Here is a 15807-nt window from a genome sequence, read left to right on the forward strand (position 1 = left end):
GTCTGTGTGAGATGAGGTTTACAATAAAGTTATAAAGAAAAAGTGAAAGATCAATGAGAAAAGTACCACATTTTCTCTAGAAGTTTATTGTTTGAAACCCTTCTTAATAAAGTTATCTCCTTTGCTGCTTACTTTTGTTTAATGTCTGTCGTTTTTAACAAAAAGTCTTTAAAACAGTATAAATTCGTGTTTATAAATCCGGAAGGCTAGAGCTGATACGATCAGGCAAAGCATACTCCTGTACCAAAGAGCTCATGAGTTAAAAGCCCACTGGCCACCTAGTTGTCTCCTTGCCATTCTAACCAGAAAAAGTATTTAATGGCAGAGGAGTGAGGACGACCCAGCTGAGCTCCCACATACAAACCTGGTTACAATATCACAAACAAATGCCACTCTGAGACTTTTCACTTATGAAGTTGCATAATATTATAGCCCATGCAAGGATCTCTTTTCCAACTCTATAAAGAACAAATGGTCTCTCCAAGTTGGTCCTCTGATATTAAATTTTAATTGGGAAAAATAAGACTATTCAGCAATAACTGGCATTTGTTTTGTCCTTAATAGTTTCCGTACACTTTAGTGCACGCCATTATCCTGGATGGCCCTGCCTTCCTGCAAGTTACAGAGAGCAAGCCTGACCGTCTTCATCTCATGGCCGGTGTGGCAGCAAGTTGATGTGGCTTCCTTGAGATCACAGTGCTGATCACTGAAGGAGCTAGGCCAGAACCCAGAGCCCCTGGTTCCCCGCTGGGAAAGCCTCTCCTTGAGCCTCCAGGCAGCAGGTGGCCCGTGTGGTCACAGGGCCAGCAGAGCTTCCAAAGCTGCTCTGAAGGCGGCCAGTTGTATCAAGACCATGTGATATGTTTGGTGGGTTTCAAGCTTCAGTCTGGGACTCATTTGCAGCTTCTGAAATCTACTTAGTGGGTCGTGAGCAGCATTTTTAAATGAAATTAAAAAGGAGAAAAGATAGTAGAGGGCAGGAAACTAAATCACTATCTTGAAAAGGTATCTGCACTCCCATTGTTCACTGAAGCATTATTCACAATAGCCAAGGGATGGAAACAACCTAGGCGTCCACTGATGGACAAACAGATAAAGAAAGTGTGAGATAGATAGATAGATAGATATGAATGAATATTATATGGCCTTAAAAAGGAAGGAAATCCTGTCCTTTGCAACAACATGGATGAACCTGGAAGGCATTATGCTAAGTGAAATAAACCAGACAGGGGAAAACAAATATTGTATGGAATCACTTGCATGTGGATTTAGAAAGAAAAAAAGAAAGGTCAAAATAAAATGGTGGTTGCCAGGGGTTGGGGGGTTGGGAAAACAGGGAGAGGCTGGTAAAAGGGTATAAACTTTCAGTTACATTATAAGATGAATAAGGTGTGAGGATCTAATGTATAACATGGTGACTGTAGTGAATAATACTGTATTGTATAACTGAAATTTGCTGAGGGAGTAGAACTTGAGTGTTCTCATGAAAGAAAGAAAGAAAGAAAGAAAGAAAGAAAGAAAGAAAGAAAGAAAGAAAGGAAGGAAGGAAGGAAGGAAGGAAGGAAGGAAGGAAGGAAGGAAGGAAGAAAGGAAGAAAGGAAGGAAGGAAGGAAGGAAAAGGTAAACATGGGAGGTGATGCACCTGTTAATTCACCTGATGGTGGGGCGGGATCTTTCACAATGTATATGTATAGCAAATCATCGCACTGTACACTTTAAATATATCACAATTGTATTGGTCAATTATACCTCAATAAAGCTGAAAAAAGGGAGAAGTCTGTAGTACAACTTCAAAAAAAAGAGAAATATTAGGGGTTCCTGGGTGGCTCAGTCAGTTAAGCATCTGACCTTGGCTCAGGTCATGATCTCAAGGTTCCAGAGTCAGAGCCCGGAGCCTGCTTTGGAGTCTGTGTCCCCTTCTCTCTCTGCCCCTCCCCTGCTCACACTCCATCTCTCTCTCAAAAATAAATAAACATTAAAAGATTTTTTTTTTAAAAAGAAGCATCCAAAGGCACTGTACATAGTAAGGGTGGGCACTGTTTTGTAAAAATACTTGTTTCAAATACATTTATGGGTGGGTATATATGTATGATACTGAGTCACAAACTTAAGTTTATTATACTTCAGTTATTTTAAGTGTAAGATAAAAGAAGCTTGTGTTTCTTTCAGATGATCAGAGGGTAAAAGGAATGAGGACAAACACGAATGTCACTAAGCTCATCAGGTAGCTGGATGGCCCTGCTGGCAGCCAGAGCCCCAAACGGACCTGGGAATGTGGGTGTTGTGGGGGGCAGGAGGGCTGGAAAACAGATCCCTGCCGTCCTGCAGTGGGCGGGGGGTTAAAAGATAATCTTGAAGCCAGAAATTGTGTTTGGTCCTTTTTTATGTCTGTAGTGCTTAGTCCAGCAGCACTAACTGGCAGAGGAAACCCTGAATGAATATTTGTTGAATGAATGCATGGAAATGAGTAAGGTTTACAGATTTTTAAAGGCTCCTCTTAAAAATTCAATTAGGCTTGGAAATGAATCCAAGCAGTCTACATTTATGAAAAGCTTGTTTCCAAACCTTAATTTGCAAATTGGTTTTTGGAACTTCAAACATCATTATACATGGCAGTCGGGATCCCAGGCCAGCCCACAACCACCTTTCTAAGCCCGAGATATATGTGAGGCTAATACTGAGAAGCAAAGTGGCGTTTCCATGGGAAAACTGTGTCCACATCATTCCAGTTAGGAATGCCAGGAAGCAAATTAGCCTCCAGATGGCAGAGGAGCACCTCCCCTGACCCCAGACCTCTTGCTGCAGCTGGGCTGGCCTCTACAGAGCCACTTCTGATGGGCTAGGAGGGATGTGAGAAGCAACATAAAGTGAGAGCTCATTTCCTATGTAATTTCCTATGTTTCTTTGATTCCACGGTTTTAAACTTTATATGCCCTTCCACATTTGTTACAAAATGTGACACAAGAACAGAACTTTTTCAACATCAGGATATATAAAAGCATACTTCTTTATGGGAAACACGAATCTTAATGGATGAAAGCATGAATATTTACAAGAAACACGGAATTTTGACTAAAGGAAGAGACTTCATGAAGGCTTTGGGGAAATGAGAAAAGTAGTGGTGAAAATATCAGATTGCAAGTGACAGATTCTCTCAGTAAACTTACCAGAAACAAATGACAGAACCTTGAAATCCAAACACCTGAAAGCCCTTCACACCTGCCCTGGAGATAACAGGCTGTATATAGGGCCTGGCATGCAGGAATTTTAATGTGTCTCATAGGGAAAAAGAAAAAAAAAAAACGCATTGCCAATCTTGCTGTGTAGGCAATGAGATGCAGATAAATTATCTGATGCAAATGCAGAGGAATTTAGAAATCATTTTGTTGGGCACCTGTTTTGACATTTAACCTAATACTTCTTCCAAAGCAAAAAGTGCTGAAGTTTCATATGTTCAAATGACTCCAATGAAAAGCACTTGGATGAACTGAGTGTGGTTTAACCAATAATAAGAAATTTAAAGAGGTTTTTTTTTTTTTTTTTTGGGGGGGGCATCAGCACCAAGCTGGAAACTGAAGATTCAAAGATTCAGAATAGTTCTGGCCTGCATGTGAATTGCCATCTCTTGTGGAGAGCACAGGCATGCTCACTATTAGCCTGAGTACAAGGTTAATAATAGAGGGTTGCACAAAACCTATTAGTGCAGAGAGAATATGGGAACCGAGGATGGTGTGTGGAGGAAGGTAATATTTGCTTGGGGCCTTGAAGGACAGTCAGAAGCCGGTGAAGTAGACTGCCTTACCCCAGCCCCACTACCATCCCTTCTCCACCCCACCCCACTCCACCACTTCTCTGGAATCCCAGGTTTCCATGGACTAGTTCAGGAACCACTGATCTTGTTTAATGCCTTTATTCTTCCAGATGATGTGACTGAAGGTAATGGGGGTGTTCCTACTTAGGGAACAGAGTGAGCCATGGCATGGAGGTGGCCTGCATGTGATGAATTTGGGGAAAAGTGAGGGATCTGATTCAGCTGCAGCAGGGGCAGGTCAAAATGGGAAAAAATACTGAAGGCAGATTACAGAGAATTTTGAATGCCACATTAAGGAGAGTGGGTCCCATTCTCAAAGGTGGGTGGGGGAGGGATGGGATGAGAGAGGGAAGAGAGACTGAGGTCAGGACCAGATGGGAGGCAATTAGAATCGTCCAGGTGATAGTCAATAACTGTTAAAATTCAGGAAATGATAAAGTGAGTGAAGGGTGAGAGAGACATGGAGAAGCAAAGTGATAGAACCACAGGCATGATGGAGTGGGAAAACTCGGACAGCTCAGAACTAGGAGCTGCGAGAGAGACACAGGACATTGGTGTGTGTGAATGCACACAGGCTGGGCTCTTTTCCAGCATTCCAGGCCCTGTTGTTGACCAGCTGTGTAACACTGGGCAGACCCTTCACTACTATGTGCATCAGTGTCCTCCTCTGAAATAAAGGCATTAAAAAAGACCAGTGGCTTCTGAACTGTTCCATGGAGATCTAGGATTCCAAGCAAGTTTCGGTGGAGTGGGCAGAGTGGCGTGGGGTGGAGAAGGGATGGGGAGTGGAGTGGAGGTAAGCAGTGGGGTGTGAGTTGGGAGCGCAGTAGGGGAGAGGTCTAGGTCCTGAACCACCCATTCAACCAGAACATCTCTTTTACTTAACAGAATTCCTTGTAGCGTCAAATTTGCTTAAAACAAAAACAAAAACCAAACAAAAACCAAAAACAACTCATTTGATAACCACTGGCCTGTAGAGATAACCTCCAAAACCCCTCTGAGCTCTCACACTTGAGAGATCACACTTATTGAGAGGGGTGATCCAAGAGATCTGCTAATGCAGGGGAGGCAGGTCTCATTTTCAGGCCCCCATAGAGCTCCTCCGTTTATTTGATTAACTGTTGCACAAATGCTGGAACAACCGGAACAAGAATTGTCATGCTGAATCGGTGCCAAAACTCTCAAAAATGGGAAAGATTTACTGAAAGGCCATTTGGTATTCTTACTCTTGTGCGGTACCTTTTCCCAAGACCCAGTATGTTTTCCAAACCTCATAAACACCAGCATGCAAAGAGCTCTTGCCTGCAGTACAAAGGCACTGGCTTCGTCTGGCTTTGGGTAAGTTGAGTTACCCCTCTGGGTTTCGTCTCCTTGTCTATAGAATGAGAACATCACAGCAAACAATCCTAGAGGCCCCTTCTAGCTTTAACATTCCAGGGTTTCATGATTCTAAACCTTGGAGCCTGTTATCTGAACAATTCCCTGATCAATTGCATGTGCTCTCAATCTTGTTCGGTCACAGTCAGATGGTCAGTATATTAAGGGCTTTGGGCTGTTGACTTTAAGGATTGGGCAATGTGTGCTTTAGCCAAGATCTCTGATTCCTGCAAATGGATCATTCTGAGCAAAGGGCTCAGGTCTAAATTAACAGCAGATCTTCAGAAACACAATACTCTGTGGATCCGTATTTGCAGGAGAGAAACCCTGTGTCTAGGTATCACCCTTGCAAATGGTCTACAAACCACCACAGAAATGGAAACGAGGAAAACCAATCGGAACAACCACAAAGTTTAGACCAGAAAGTTTCATACAGGTCTGAAATTTACACACTGCCTGCCAGCCTGCGCCTCCTGATTTCTCCTCTCCTGTCCTCTCCCTCTCCCACAATTAATTTTTTTCTTTTCTCCTCTCTTTCTCTGTCTCTTTTAACAACAATTCCTTTGTAAAAAGAAAGAAAGAAAAAAAAGATTAAAGCGAAGAGGCAAAGTGAGCACTCACTGGGAGAGCGCGGCCAGGCTGCGTCTTCCCTGCAATCCGGATCCCCCGAGCATGCCTGTAGCTGGAAGGGGTGGCGGGCTGCTGGAGGTGCTGAGACTCTCCTGGCGGTCAGGGCGTGGGCCGGGCTCCCGGAGGTGCCATGTTTTCTGTGGCTGAAATGCAGTGTGCAGGATGCTCCCGTGTTCTCCCTTTGTGTTAACACTTTGGTCTGTCCCTGTGACGAAAGTCTGGGCTTGTCCTCAGCCAAATCTACTCCTCCCCACCCTTTCCCTCCGCATAGGATCATCAGAGAGCTGATTGTTATTTTTTACTGTAATCTCTCTAATAGAGGCCCATCCTGTTTAGACTATAAAGGGCGCAGATTGCTTGGAGATTTCCAGACTGTTATTAGTGGGTGGTAGGGGTCAGGATTCTCAGGAGCTTTCATGATGAAGACTTTATGTGATTAATTACAAACAATTATTCCAAGGTAGAGAACTAGTCAAAAGAAAAGACACTGACCCATGTGCTCAGCCTTTTGGAAAATAGTTGATCATGAGATCACTTGCGTGCCCCATCCCACTCTAAAGAGATCAACAGAAATCAGCCCACCAAAAAGTTCACATGGGTACAGTTCTCAGGCCCTCATTCTGAGCTCTGTTCTCAATTAGCATGGGTGTAGGTGCTTTCCAAAGCAAACAGTTCCCACTGAGAAATCAAATCTGTGAAACTCCTCTTATCTCTTTTATCCAGGGAAAGATGGCTGCATGATATAAAATGCGAAGCAAAGGCAAAGGGAAGAGAGAAGGCTCTATCAGTGATCTGCTGGGTTATATGGGGTGTTTGTAAAACGAGGGCAACAGCCTGCTTAGGAACATGTTGCAACAGTCTGCCTGGTCTGCACCCATCGCACTCTGGTGTGGTGATCTCATCAGCCAAGCCAGGCAAGGGAGCCTGGTCACCCACAGCTTGGGAAGCAACCAAATTCCAGCCCCTGAGGAGGGGGTGGTGTTGATTCTATCTGGAGACGACATTCCCTCTGGGCTTGAGTTATTAGTATGTTTTTTCATCTGTAACAGGCAAAGATCAGATTGGTGCCGGTGAACACGGATGCATAGGGCTTTCTGTCAAATGAGTAGAACGACTCAGATCTCTAGAACAGAAGGTGATTGAGAAGAGTCTTTTGGTAAATAGCAGGAGAAGTCACCAACTCCACACACTGAGAGCCCCCTTCACAGAATGAAACACATCTTTTAGAGCTATAGCTTCGTGTCACAAGCAAGGGTGCAGAAGCACAGAGCGTTTGAACAGTTTGCCCAACGTCAGGCAGCAGAGGCACAGCATTGACCCTTGTGGTCAACGTAGTGAGGCTTCATTCAGTTAGGTTAAATGCTCTTGTCATTTCAAGCAACTAGAAAAGTTTGGTTGTTTTCCTGCTTAAATACTATGCTGTCATCAAAGTCAGAGTTTATAGAGTAAACACAGTTGAATGAATTTCAGAGTGAACTATCTCCATATATCATGACATATACACATTTAAACATCTCTCTGATTATATATATTGTCACTCAACATATGCTGACTATATAAAGTGCATGAGACATTCATAAAAATAGAGCTATGTCTGCTTCAACAGAATTCTCATTGTCTTGGCTTGAGTTTATGGCTCCAGAGCTGAGACAGAAACATGTATTGGGGAATTTTGCTGTGCCTCTTTCTACCCAATTTTGCCCATTGTTTTTTTGTTTGTTTGTTTTTTGCCTTCACCAAGCTCAGTGTTCTGCTGTGTTGGGCAGAATGATGTTCCTCCCAAGGACATCCATGTCCTAATCTCCGTAATTTATGAATATGTACAATATGCAAAAAGGACTTTGTGGCTGTAGTTAAGTTACAGGCATGGAGATAGGAACATGATCTTGGATTCTCCAGATGTGTGTTCAATCTAACTACTTAAGTCTTTAAAGTCGGAGAGCCCTATAAGTCTTTAAAGTCGGAGAGACGTGACTACAGCGGAATGGCCAGGGAGAGATGACATTCCTGGCACTGAGGATGGAGGAAGGGAGCCAAGAGGCCAAGATTGAGGGCAGCCCCTAGAAGCCAGAAAGGAAAGGAAATAGATTCTCCCCTAAAGCCTCCAGAACCATGCAGCCCTGCCCACACCTCAATTTTGGCCCTCTGAATGTGTGTTGGGACTTGGAACCTCTAGCATGGTAGATAATCGGTGCGTGCTATTTGAAGCCACTGAGCTTGTCATTTATTTGTTACAGCAGTGATAAAAAATTAATAAATACATTTGCTTTTGGACCTCCTTTGACCTTGGGAATTCATTTCAGCTCCTGACTTCCCCCTCCTCCCAATACACTCCAATTTTAAGGTGGCAAGCATAGTTTTGGTATATTTGGAACAAGCTCATAAAATGAATAGCTTAAAAAATTCTGTGATTCTTCCAGGCCAGTGTTCTCTCTCGCTCGATCTCTTTCAACACACACACACACACACACACACACACACACACACACACACACACACCTTACCCTCCATGGAGGAGAGCAAGAATTTACTAATCTTCCACTAATACGCTGACATTCATGTACTAAAAGTATGCTAATGGCGAGCTGAATAAAGGATATCCACCAAGCTCTTTTCCTAGCCCTAGAGATAAGAAGAGGGAAATTATGCACACTCTTTGTTGACCCCTTGTTACTAATGGAATGCATTTGGGAAGTAACTGTCTGTCTTCAGTCTGTGATAGTAAATCTAGCAGGTGTCATAACTGGTGCTACTGAGTAGTGTACTGACATGGCAACAGTGAAGACAGAAGGCAGTTTGGGACCTTGGTCAGATACTGGTGGGCAATAGGAAAAGCACAAAGGCCAACGAAAGGGAGACTGGATACATTTGAGAGGCAGGGAGAGAAGTAAATCATGAGCTGAGGGCAAGGCTGGAGTAGACAATAACTTCTAGATAGCCCTTTGGGGTCCAGCTAGCTGGTGCTGGAGAGGCAAGATGAGAGGAACGAGGAAGAAACATATCAAAAGCTAATGTGCTCTCACTTTGTAGCACAGACATGGGTACTCAGAGTCCTGCTTCCAGAACTGGTCTCTGAGAATGGGATTAATGGTCATTCACTGGCACCATGAACAACGGAGGCAATCATGCATATGTCAGCAAGATAGTGGTGACATTTCATGTGACATTTCATGTCTTCTTTACTAGGGAAAATGGAAGTCTGGGCCAGTCTCAAACTACTCATGGCATCCTCCTTTTCTGGATACTTTATTTTTTATCAAAGGTTTGGAGGAAGTCAGTGCAATAGAAAGGAATAGCTCCTACCACAGGGTGGTCTTTTATTAATAAAATCTGATTAAAAAAAATAACTTCATGGAGGTAGGAGACTGGATCACATGATCTGTTCCAGACTTTACAGCCTGCAGTGGTTGTTTAGAACAGCTTCTACCTTGGAACAATTCCCTAGGGAAAAGTGAGGTATGTGGGAAGTGCCTGTGTACTGCCCTAATGCACTTTAGACACACACACACACACACACACACACACACACACAGAGTTTCCTACAGAAACTCAAACCCTGATGAAATCTACTCCCTTGAGAGACAACAGTTCAATAATTTAAAAGAGATTTTTAAAAAGCCTCTTGAAAAATATTTTCTTATAAAGAAATCCCTAGACTCTATACTCTTAGAATGAGGCAAAATATACTGCCTAAACGACTGCTCATCAAGGAGTGGATAGGAATGGGGTTCCTGGGTGGCTTAGTTGATTAAACACCCAACTCTTGATTTTAGCTCAGGTCATGATCTCATGGGTTTTTGAGTTTGAGCCCTGTGCTGGTCTCTGTGCTGACAGCTGATAGGCTGCTTGAGATTCTTTCTCTCTGCCCCTCTCCCTTCCTCTCACTGTCTCAAAAAAAAGGAGGGGGAGTGGATAGGAATGGAAGTGAAGGGGTTAACTACATATCTGTAGGCAGATCCTCTTTCCTTCTTTCCATGGGCCTCTTATATTTTTCCCTCCATGGCTGATGGCATCTCACTATCCCCATGGCACTGAACATGTTCACTTGAATGATATTGCTTTGCATTGTCCTGTGATCTTGCATTTTAATGGGTCCTCCTAAGAAAACTTCCCATGAAATATTCCTCCCTTTATCCATGTCCCATCACAGAATTTACATACTCCTTTCCTCTCTTTCTTCTTCTTTCTACCTTCCAGTAACGTCTTTTCCTTGACTTCCCTGCCCCATTGCATCTTTGCTAATGTCTTCCTAGTTCCTGCTGTGTCTTCCTCTAGGGATCCATAGTGGGCTGGGTGGGGGTGGAGGAATGAATGGACTGTTCTGCAAAGTCATCCTTTACCCTCACCCTATCCTTCCTGTGCAACTCGCTGTCCTTAACTAGGATCCTTGTGGCCTTTGCTGACGCATTCTCTGCCTAGTCTTGGTGTGATCTATCTGTAGGCCTGTACAGTGTCTTCTGTGTTACACTCTTATCTCTCACAATGGCGGCCATGTAGTTTTGTCCCAACATGTTCTTGCCTCACCCCTCCTCACTTACCACTATTTGAATTTTTACAACAAGCCAGTCACCCAGGGAAATGCTGAGGGGATCCAAAGATGAGGAGGTCAGACTCAGAGGAAGGTAAGGTATGTATACAAACACTGTGATACAAGATAGAAAGTGAACGACACTCTGAAGGCAGTGGGGCTAAAGTGCTGTGCTTCAAAATGGCATCCTGTGATCAATGCCCCGGTGTTTAATCACTCTTATGCTCAATTTATTTTGTTACTGAACTTCACTTCCTGTTGCTGAAATAGAAACCCACTTATCTCTATCAGGGCCACAGGTACTAAATCATGCTTTAGCCTCATCTTTTCTAGGCTACGCGCCAGTGCCTATTTTCCATTCTTTTAATATCAGCCTGAAATATAACAACTCTTCAAGCGGGAAACCAAAATTGGACATAATAAAGGCTTGACCAAGGCTGAATGTGCCTGGATGAGGGCCCAGTGCTGCCTGCCACGTTCCTGTTAACACGTCTTGAACATCATTTTCGCACTGATAATAGCATCTCGTACAGAGATCATTCATTCATTTCTGTGCTAAATCCAGGATTCTTTTTATTCCTCTCCAGATCTGTTGCTTTGTCAGCCTATTTCCAGCATTTATTGTAAAGGTAGTTTTGTTGTTATTATTTGACCTTAACATAGAGAGCTTCATACTGTTTTCAGAGGCCCATTTTTCAACTCTTTCAGGATATTCTGTACTGTATTTTTCTTGTTGAAGGTCTTAGTAACTGAGGAACACAAAACCTGATTTCAGGAAGGGAGAGAAAGGTCTTTCAAAGCCCACCTTCGTGAATTTCAGTACCTGGGAAGTCTATCTATTTGAGGCAACATGAAGTTCAAGGTTCTAGATTGTACTAACAGTGGGTTTCTATATTTCTTTCTCTGCTTGCTAGGCTGTGAGCTCCTTGAGGAGGGGTACTGTCCCCAACCATCTTTTTGACTCTTCCCTTGTTCTAGTTATCACAGTGCCTGGTGGAGAGCAGGCCTTCTGTATTATGTGCTGCATAAATGAATTCGTGCATGTGGCTTCATAATGAGCAAATAACTACTTTGACCATGTGGATTTATTTTTTTCTGTAGTTGAGTCAAGACAGAAGGATAAGTGATGTGAATGGTGGCCTGGCCTCAAGTTTCATGGTGCTTACCACTAGAATTGAGATGTATCTTGGTGTGTCTGAGTGGCAAAGTGGGTCTGGGTTGGGGGAGAATTGCATGGAGGTCTGGGGAGTTATTTGCTGTCACATGCCTGAACCCAACCCTATTGCCCCCTGTCTGTGCCCTGAGGAAATGTAAACTGCAGGGAAGCTGAAGCCATTTCCACAAGGTGTCTGCTGAGTCTAGGCCAAGCTTTGGTGCCTGAGTGACAAAGGGTAACAGAGCAGAAGACAGGATCACCACCCCTACTTCTGTTCAGGGCACAGCATGGTTCTGGAATTCTGGAGGACTGAAGGGAATACAGGGCCACTTTGGTACCTTGCAAGTCCGGAGCGCAAGGACACCAGACAGTGCCTTTGACACAGAAGCCCAGGGTCTTAAGGTGGGTCTCAGGGTCTCAGAAGTTTTCTACTTTTATCCAACAAAGCTGTTCCTTCTCCTTTTGCCTAGAATGCCTTTTAAAATTCCCTCTGCTTCTCTGAATCCTAGTGATTCCTTAAGAACCAGTGTCTAGCCCCACCTCTATAAAGTCTTACTGCATGTGACTTTATTTCCTTTTACTTGGCCATCTCAGGAGGAAAGAGGAGATTATGTGAGCCTACGCTTGTTTGCGTGCATTTGAGAAAAGAGTTATGTTTTCAGGTATGAGTCAGCCCCTCCAGCTCACTTGTTGTGAGGCTCCCCATTTCTGTTTAAACTCTTTCACCACAATTATTTAGATCTACTTTCTAAGCTCTTTTTTTTTTTTAAATCTGGGTTTTTTAAAACCAGCTATTCTTTTTTTCCTGGAGAGAAAAGTTTCTATCTTAAGGGGATCATGTCTCCAACTCTCCCTCTGCTCTCCAGCTTGAAGCACATCTTTAAAAACAATGAAATAGTGCTTGGAAATAGGGTTCTAGCAACAGTTGCTTGACTGAATGGTTGCTGGTACACATCTGTAAAATCCCGGTTCTGGTCTCAGTGAAAATAGTTACATACACCCTATATAATTCTAGGAAAGAAGTATGCAAGGAAGGATATGATTTCTACCCAAAGGAAATTGAATCTAGGCCATAGTGATATGCTTTAGAATGCAGAATTTGTTGTCCATAGATACAAGTGAACTGGAAGGAAATTAAGAAACTATCATGAGGACTCTAAGAATTCTAGTGTAAGAGAAAAGGTCAAATCTTCAAAGGAAACATGTTAGTTCATAAGCCACAGAATTCTCAGTGTGTATCACTCTTGTTCAAAGTATCCAAATATTTCCATGACCATAAATTTATTTGCTGGTGTCCACTTTCTGCATCTGGATATTAAATTTACATGTGGCTTTTACAGCTGGAATCAAATCCAGATTTTTTTGTTGTTGTTGGGGGTGGGTCAGGCCTGGATTAGAGCATGTATTTGTTCTTATTGCTAGAGAAATAGTTCATCATGTGTTTTGGATACTTCGGGTATAGTGTTTACTATTTATATTATATAAATGACACTTTAGGTACTGTCCTATTTTGTAATTAATAGATTACACAAACCAGTACATGATTATGATACCGGTCTATGGATAGAAATGGATACCTGCTCAGAAGCTTATTTCTTCACTGTTCATGTGTATATATCTTTTCTCACCAAATAAATTATAATCTTTTTGCTGGCGAGGATATTTCATAACACCTTGCTGGTACCTGATACAGCCTCGAACATTGCTAGTCATACAGCAGATACTCAACAAATACTGCTTTTTGCTCTCTGGGTTGAAGAGAGACAAAAATGCAACAGAGATGCCACACCAATAAGGCATGCTGGCTGTTCCTCCTAGAGGTTTCCCCAGAGTGGTCTTTTTTGGAGTATTCAGTACAATACAGGATCTAGAAGCTTTGCTGCACCAGTAGGTGGGAGTTCTTCAAGTTGATAGGTCTCGGGAAGACCGAGGGCTTCCAGACTCACAAGACACTGATGTGGACATCAGAATGCTAATTAATACCAGTTAATTAAGAGAACGAATGATCTCCCTCTTCAGTGCCTGGAGAGCACCATTCCCACCATTCCCCAACCCATGATGTCAGGAAGCCTACCAGTCACCAGAGATTGCTTCATGGATAATGAAGTCAGAGCAAAGGGAGGTGAAATCGGCATGAGGAATATTTTACCTAAGCCAAGGGAGGGCATGAACAAACACCTCTCTCAGTGGAGAGAATGCTTTTCATGACACAAGACTGAATGAACCCACAGATTGAAAGTCTTTCTTATTTGGATAGTCCAATGCCATTGCCAACCCTGGCCTTGGACTTGGCATTCACATAAACCTCTTCTATTGGCCCGTTCTTTGTAGAGACTTCCTAATACACAGATGAGCTGGACTGAATATTCGTGTCCTTGAAAAATTCATATGTTGAAATCCTAAGCCCCAATGTGATGGTATTAGGAGGTGGGGCTTTTGGGAGGCAACTGAAGGTCATGAAGGTGAAGTCCTCATGAATGGAATTAGTGTCTGTACAAGAAGAGACACAAGAGAGTTTGCTTTTTCTATCTCTCTCTTCGACAAGTGAGGATACAACAAGAAAATGACCAACTGCAAATGAGGAAGCGGGCACTCACTAGATACTGGATCTTCCAGCACCTTGGAGTTCCTAGCCTCCAGAACTGCAAGAAATAAATGTTTGTTGTTTAAGCCATTGGTCCACAGTGTTCTGTTTGAGCAGCCCCAAATGACTAAGACAACAGATTACAGTTGTTACACTTGCTTGCATCTGGGAGACCTAATGGAATTAAACACTTATGTGTGTTGAATTCATTGATTTTATTATAAACATTCTTTTCTAGAATTTTTGGATGCCTTTATGGTGGCAGCTTGACATAGGAGATTAGAAATAGACTAGGTGAAAACTTGTCAGCTTTAAGATGTTACTTTGTTTTTAATGTTACTGAAAAATGAAATCAAGCTGTCATTAGGATCAAGGCAGGAAAAGCAAATAGAGCTCTTTTTTTATTCATTAATTTATAGACTAGAACCAGGCAGGTTTTTCAGTGAAAACTTTAATTTAAAAAAATCATATCCATTTTTCTCATTTAAAAGTCAAAATCTATCTGGAAAGCTTTTTAATCTTAAGACCTCATGAAGACAACAAAGAAAAGAAAATAGATAATACTTATGCAAAAGATAATGGACAGACATTTTAAATTTGAGATCCAATGATCTGAAATATGCATCCATTTTTTAATTTTTATTTATTTATTTTTTAAATGTTTTATTTATTTCTAGGAGAGAGAGAGAGAGAGACAGCGTGAGCAGGGGAGGGTCAGAGAGAGAGGGAGTCACAGACTGAAACAGGCTCCAGGCTCTGAGCTGGCGGTCAGCACAGAGCCTGACGCGGGGCTTGAACCCATGAACCGCGAGATCATGACCTAAGCGAAAGTCGACGCTTAACTGATTAAGCCACCCAGGCGCCCCACGCATCCATTTTTTTTAAGTGTTTATTTTGAGAGGGAGCATGTATGCACTCATATGCACAAGTGGAGCAAGGGCAGAGAGAGAGAGAGAGAGAGAGAGAGGACCTCAAGCAGGCTCCATGCTGTCAGTGCAGAGCCTGATGCAGGACTCAGTCCCACAAACCCATGAAATCATGACCTGAGTCAAAATCAAGGGACACTTAACTGACTGAGCCCCCCCAGGCACCCCTGCATCCAGCTTCTAGAACACATTGAAGGGTAGGTAGAGTGCTGATGTAATCTGAGATTCTCTGAAGTATTTTAGAATTCAGTGTCTTTCTAGGATAACTTCAACCTATCTTGCCTTCAGACTCTTCCTCAGTGGATGTAAGAATTAGAAATTAAATTAAAAATTAAAAGATACATGGGGCGCCTGGGTGGCTCAGTTGGTTAAGCATCTGACTTCAGCTCAGGTCATGATCTTGTGGTTTGTGAGTTTGAGCCCCCTGTCGGGGTTTGTGCTGACAGCTCAGAGCTTGGAGTCTGCTTTGGATTCTCTGACTCCCTCTCTCGCTGCTATTATTATTCTAATAATTTTTTTGTCTTGGTTCATCACTACCTCCTAATACTAGAAAAAAATCCACTATTTAGAGTTTAAACTTGAGACTCAACTTGTATGTTAAACACTCTTTTATTTCAAAAGGAATGTTGACAAATGCTATCCTGAGGTTGGCTCTACCCCTCACCTACTTCTGCCTATCCTCCCGGATTAACTGAAGAGGTTCACTCCTTTGGACAACAGATTTGGTCTTCCATTAGAGAGATTTTTTGATTATATAGTTTGTTCACTGCTGCATTCTTTAGGGTTTGGTATAAA

At 42.7% G+C, this 15807-nt stretch overlaps 1 protein-coding gene across 4 annotated transcripts in view; it reads right to left on the reverse strand.

Annotated features, from left to right (window-relative positions):
- Positions 1–15807, reverse strand: part of CALD1 (caldesmon 1) — a 183591-nt gene that overhangs the window by 67375 nt on the left and 100409 nt on the right. Inside the window, exon 1 of one of the 4 annotated variants that reach the window (XM_077770706.1) lies at positions 5810–6039. The exons of the other annotated variants lie outside the window; for them this stretch is intronic. Coding sequence (XP_077626832.1) covers positions 5810–5862 — 53 coding nt within the window. The 5' untranslated portion in view covers positions 5863–6039. Of the gene's footprint in view, positions 1–5809; positions 6040–15807 lie in introns of those variants that run through there. 4 annotated transcript variants of the gene reach the window in all.

Source organism: Crocuta crocuta, unplaced genomic scaffold (assembly GCF_008692635.1).
Source record: "Crocuta crocuta isolate KB4526 unplaced genomic scaffold, BGI_CrCroc_1.0 scaffold266, whole genome shotgun sequence".
Classification (NCBI taxonomy): Eukaryota; Metazoa; Chordata; class Mammalia; order Carnivora; family Hyaenidae; genus Crocuta; species Crocuta crocuta.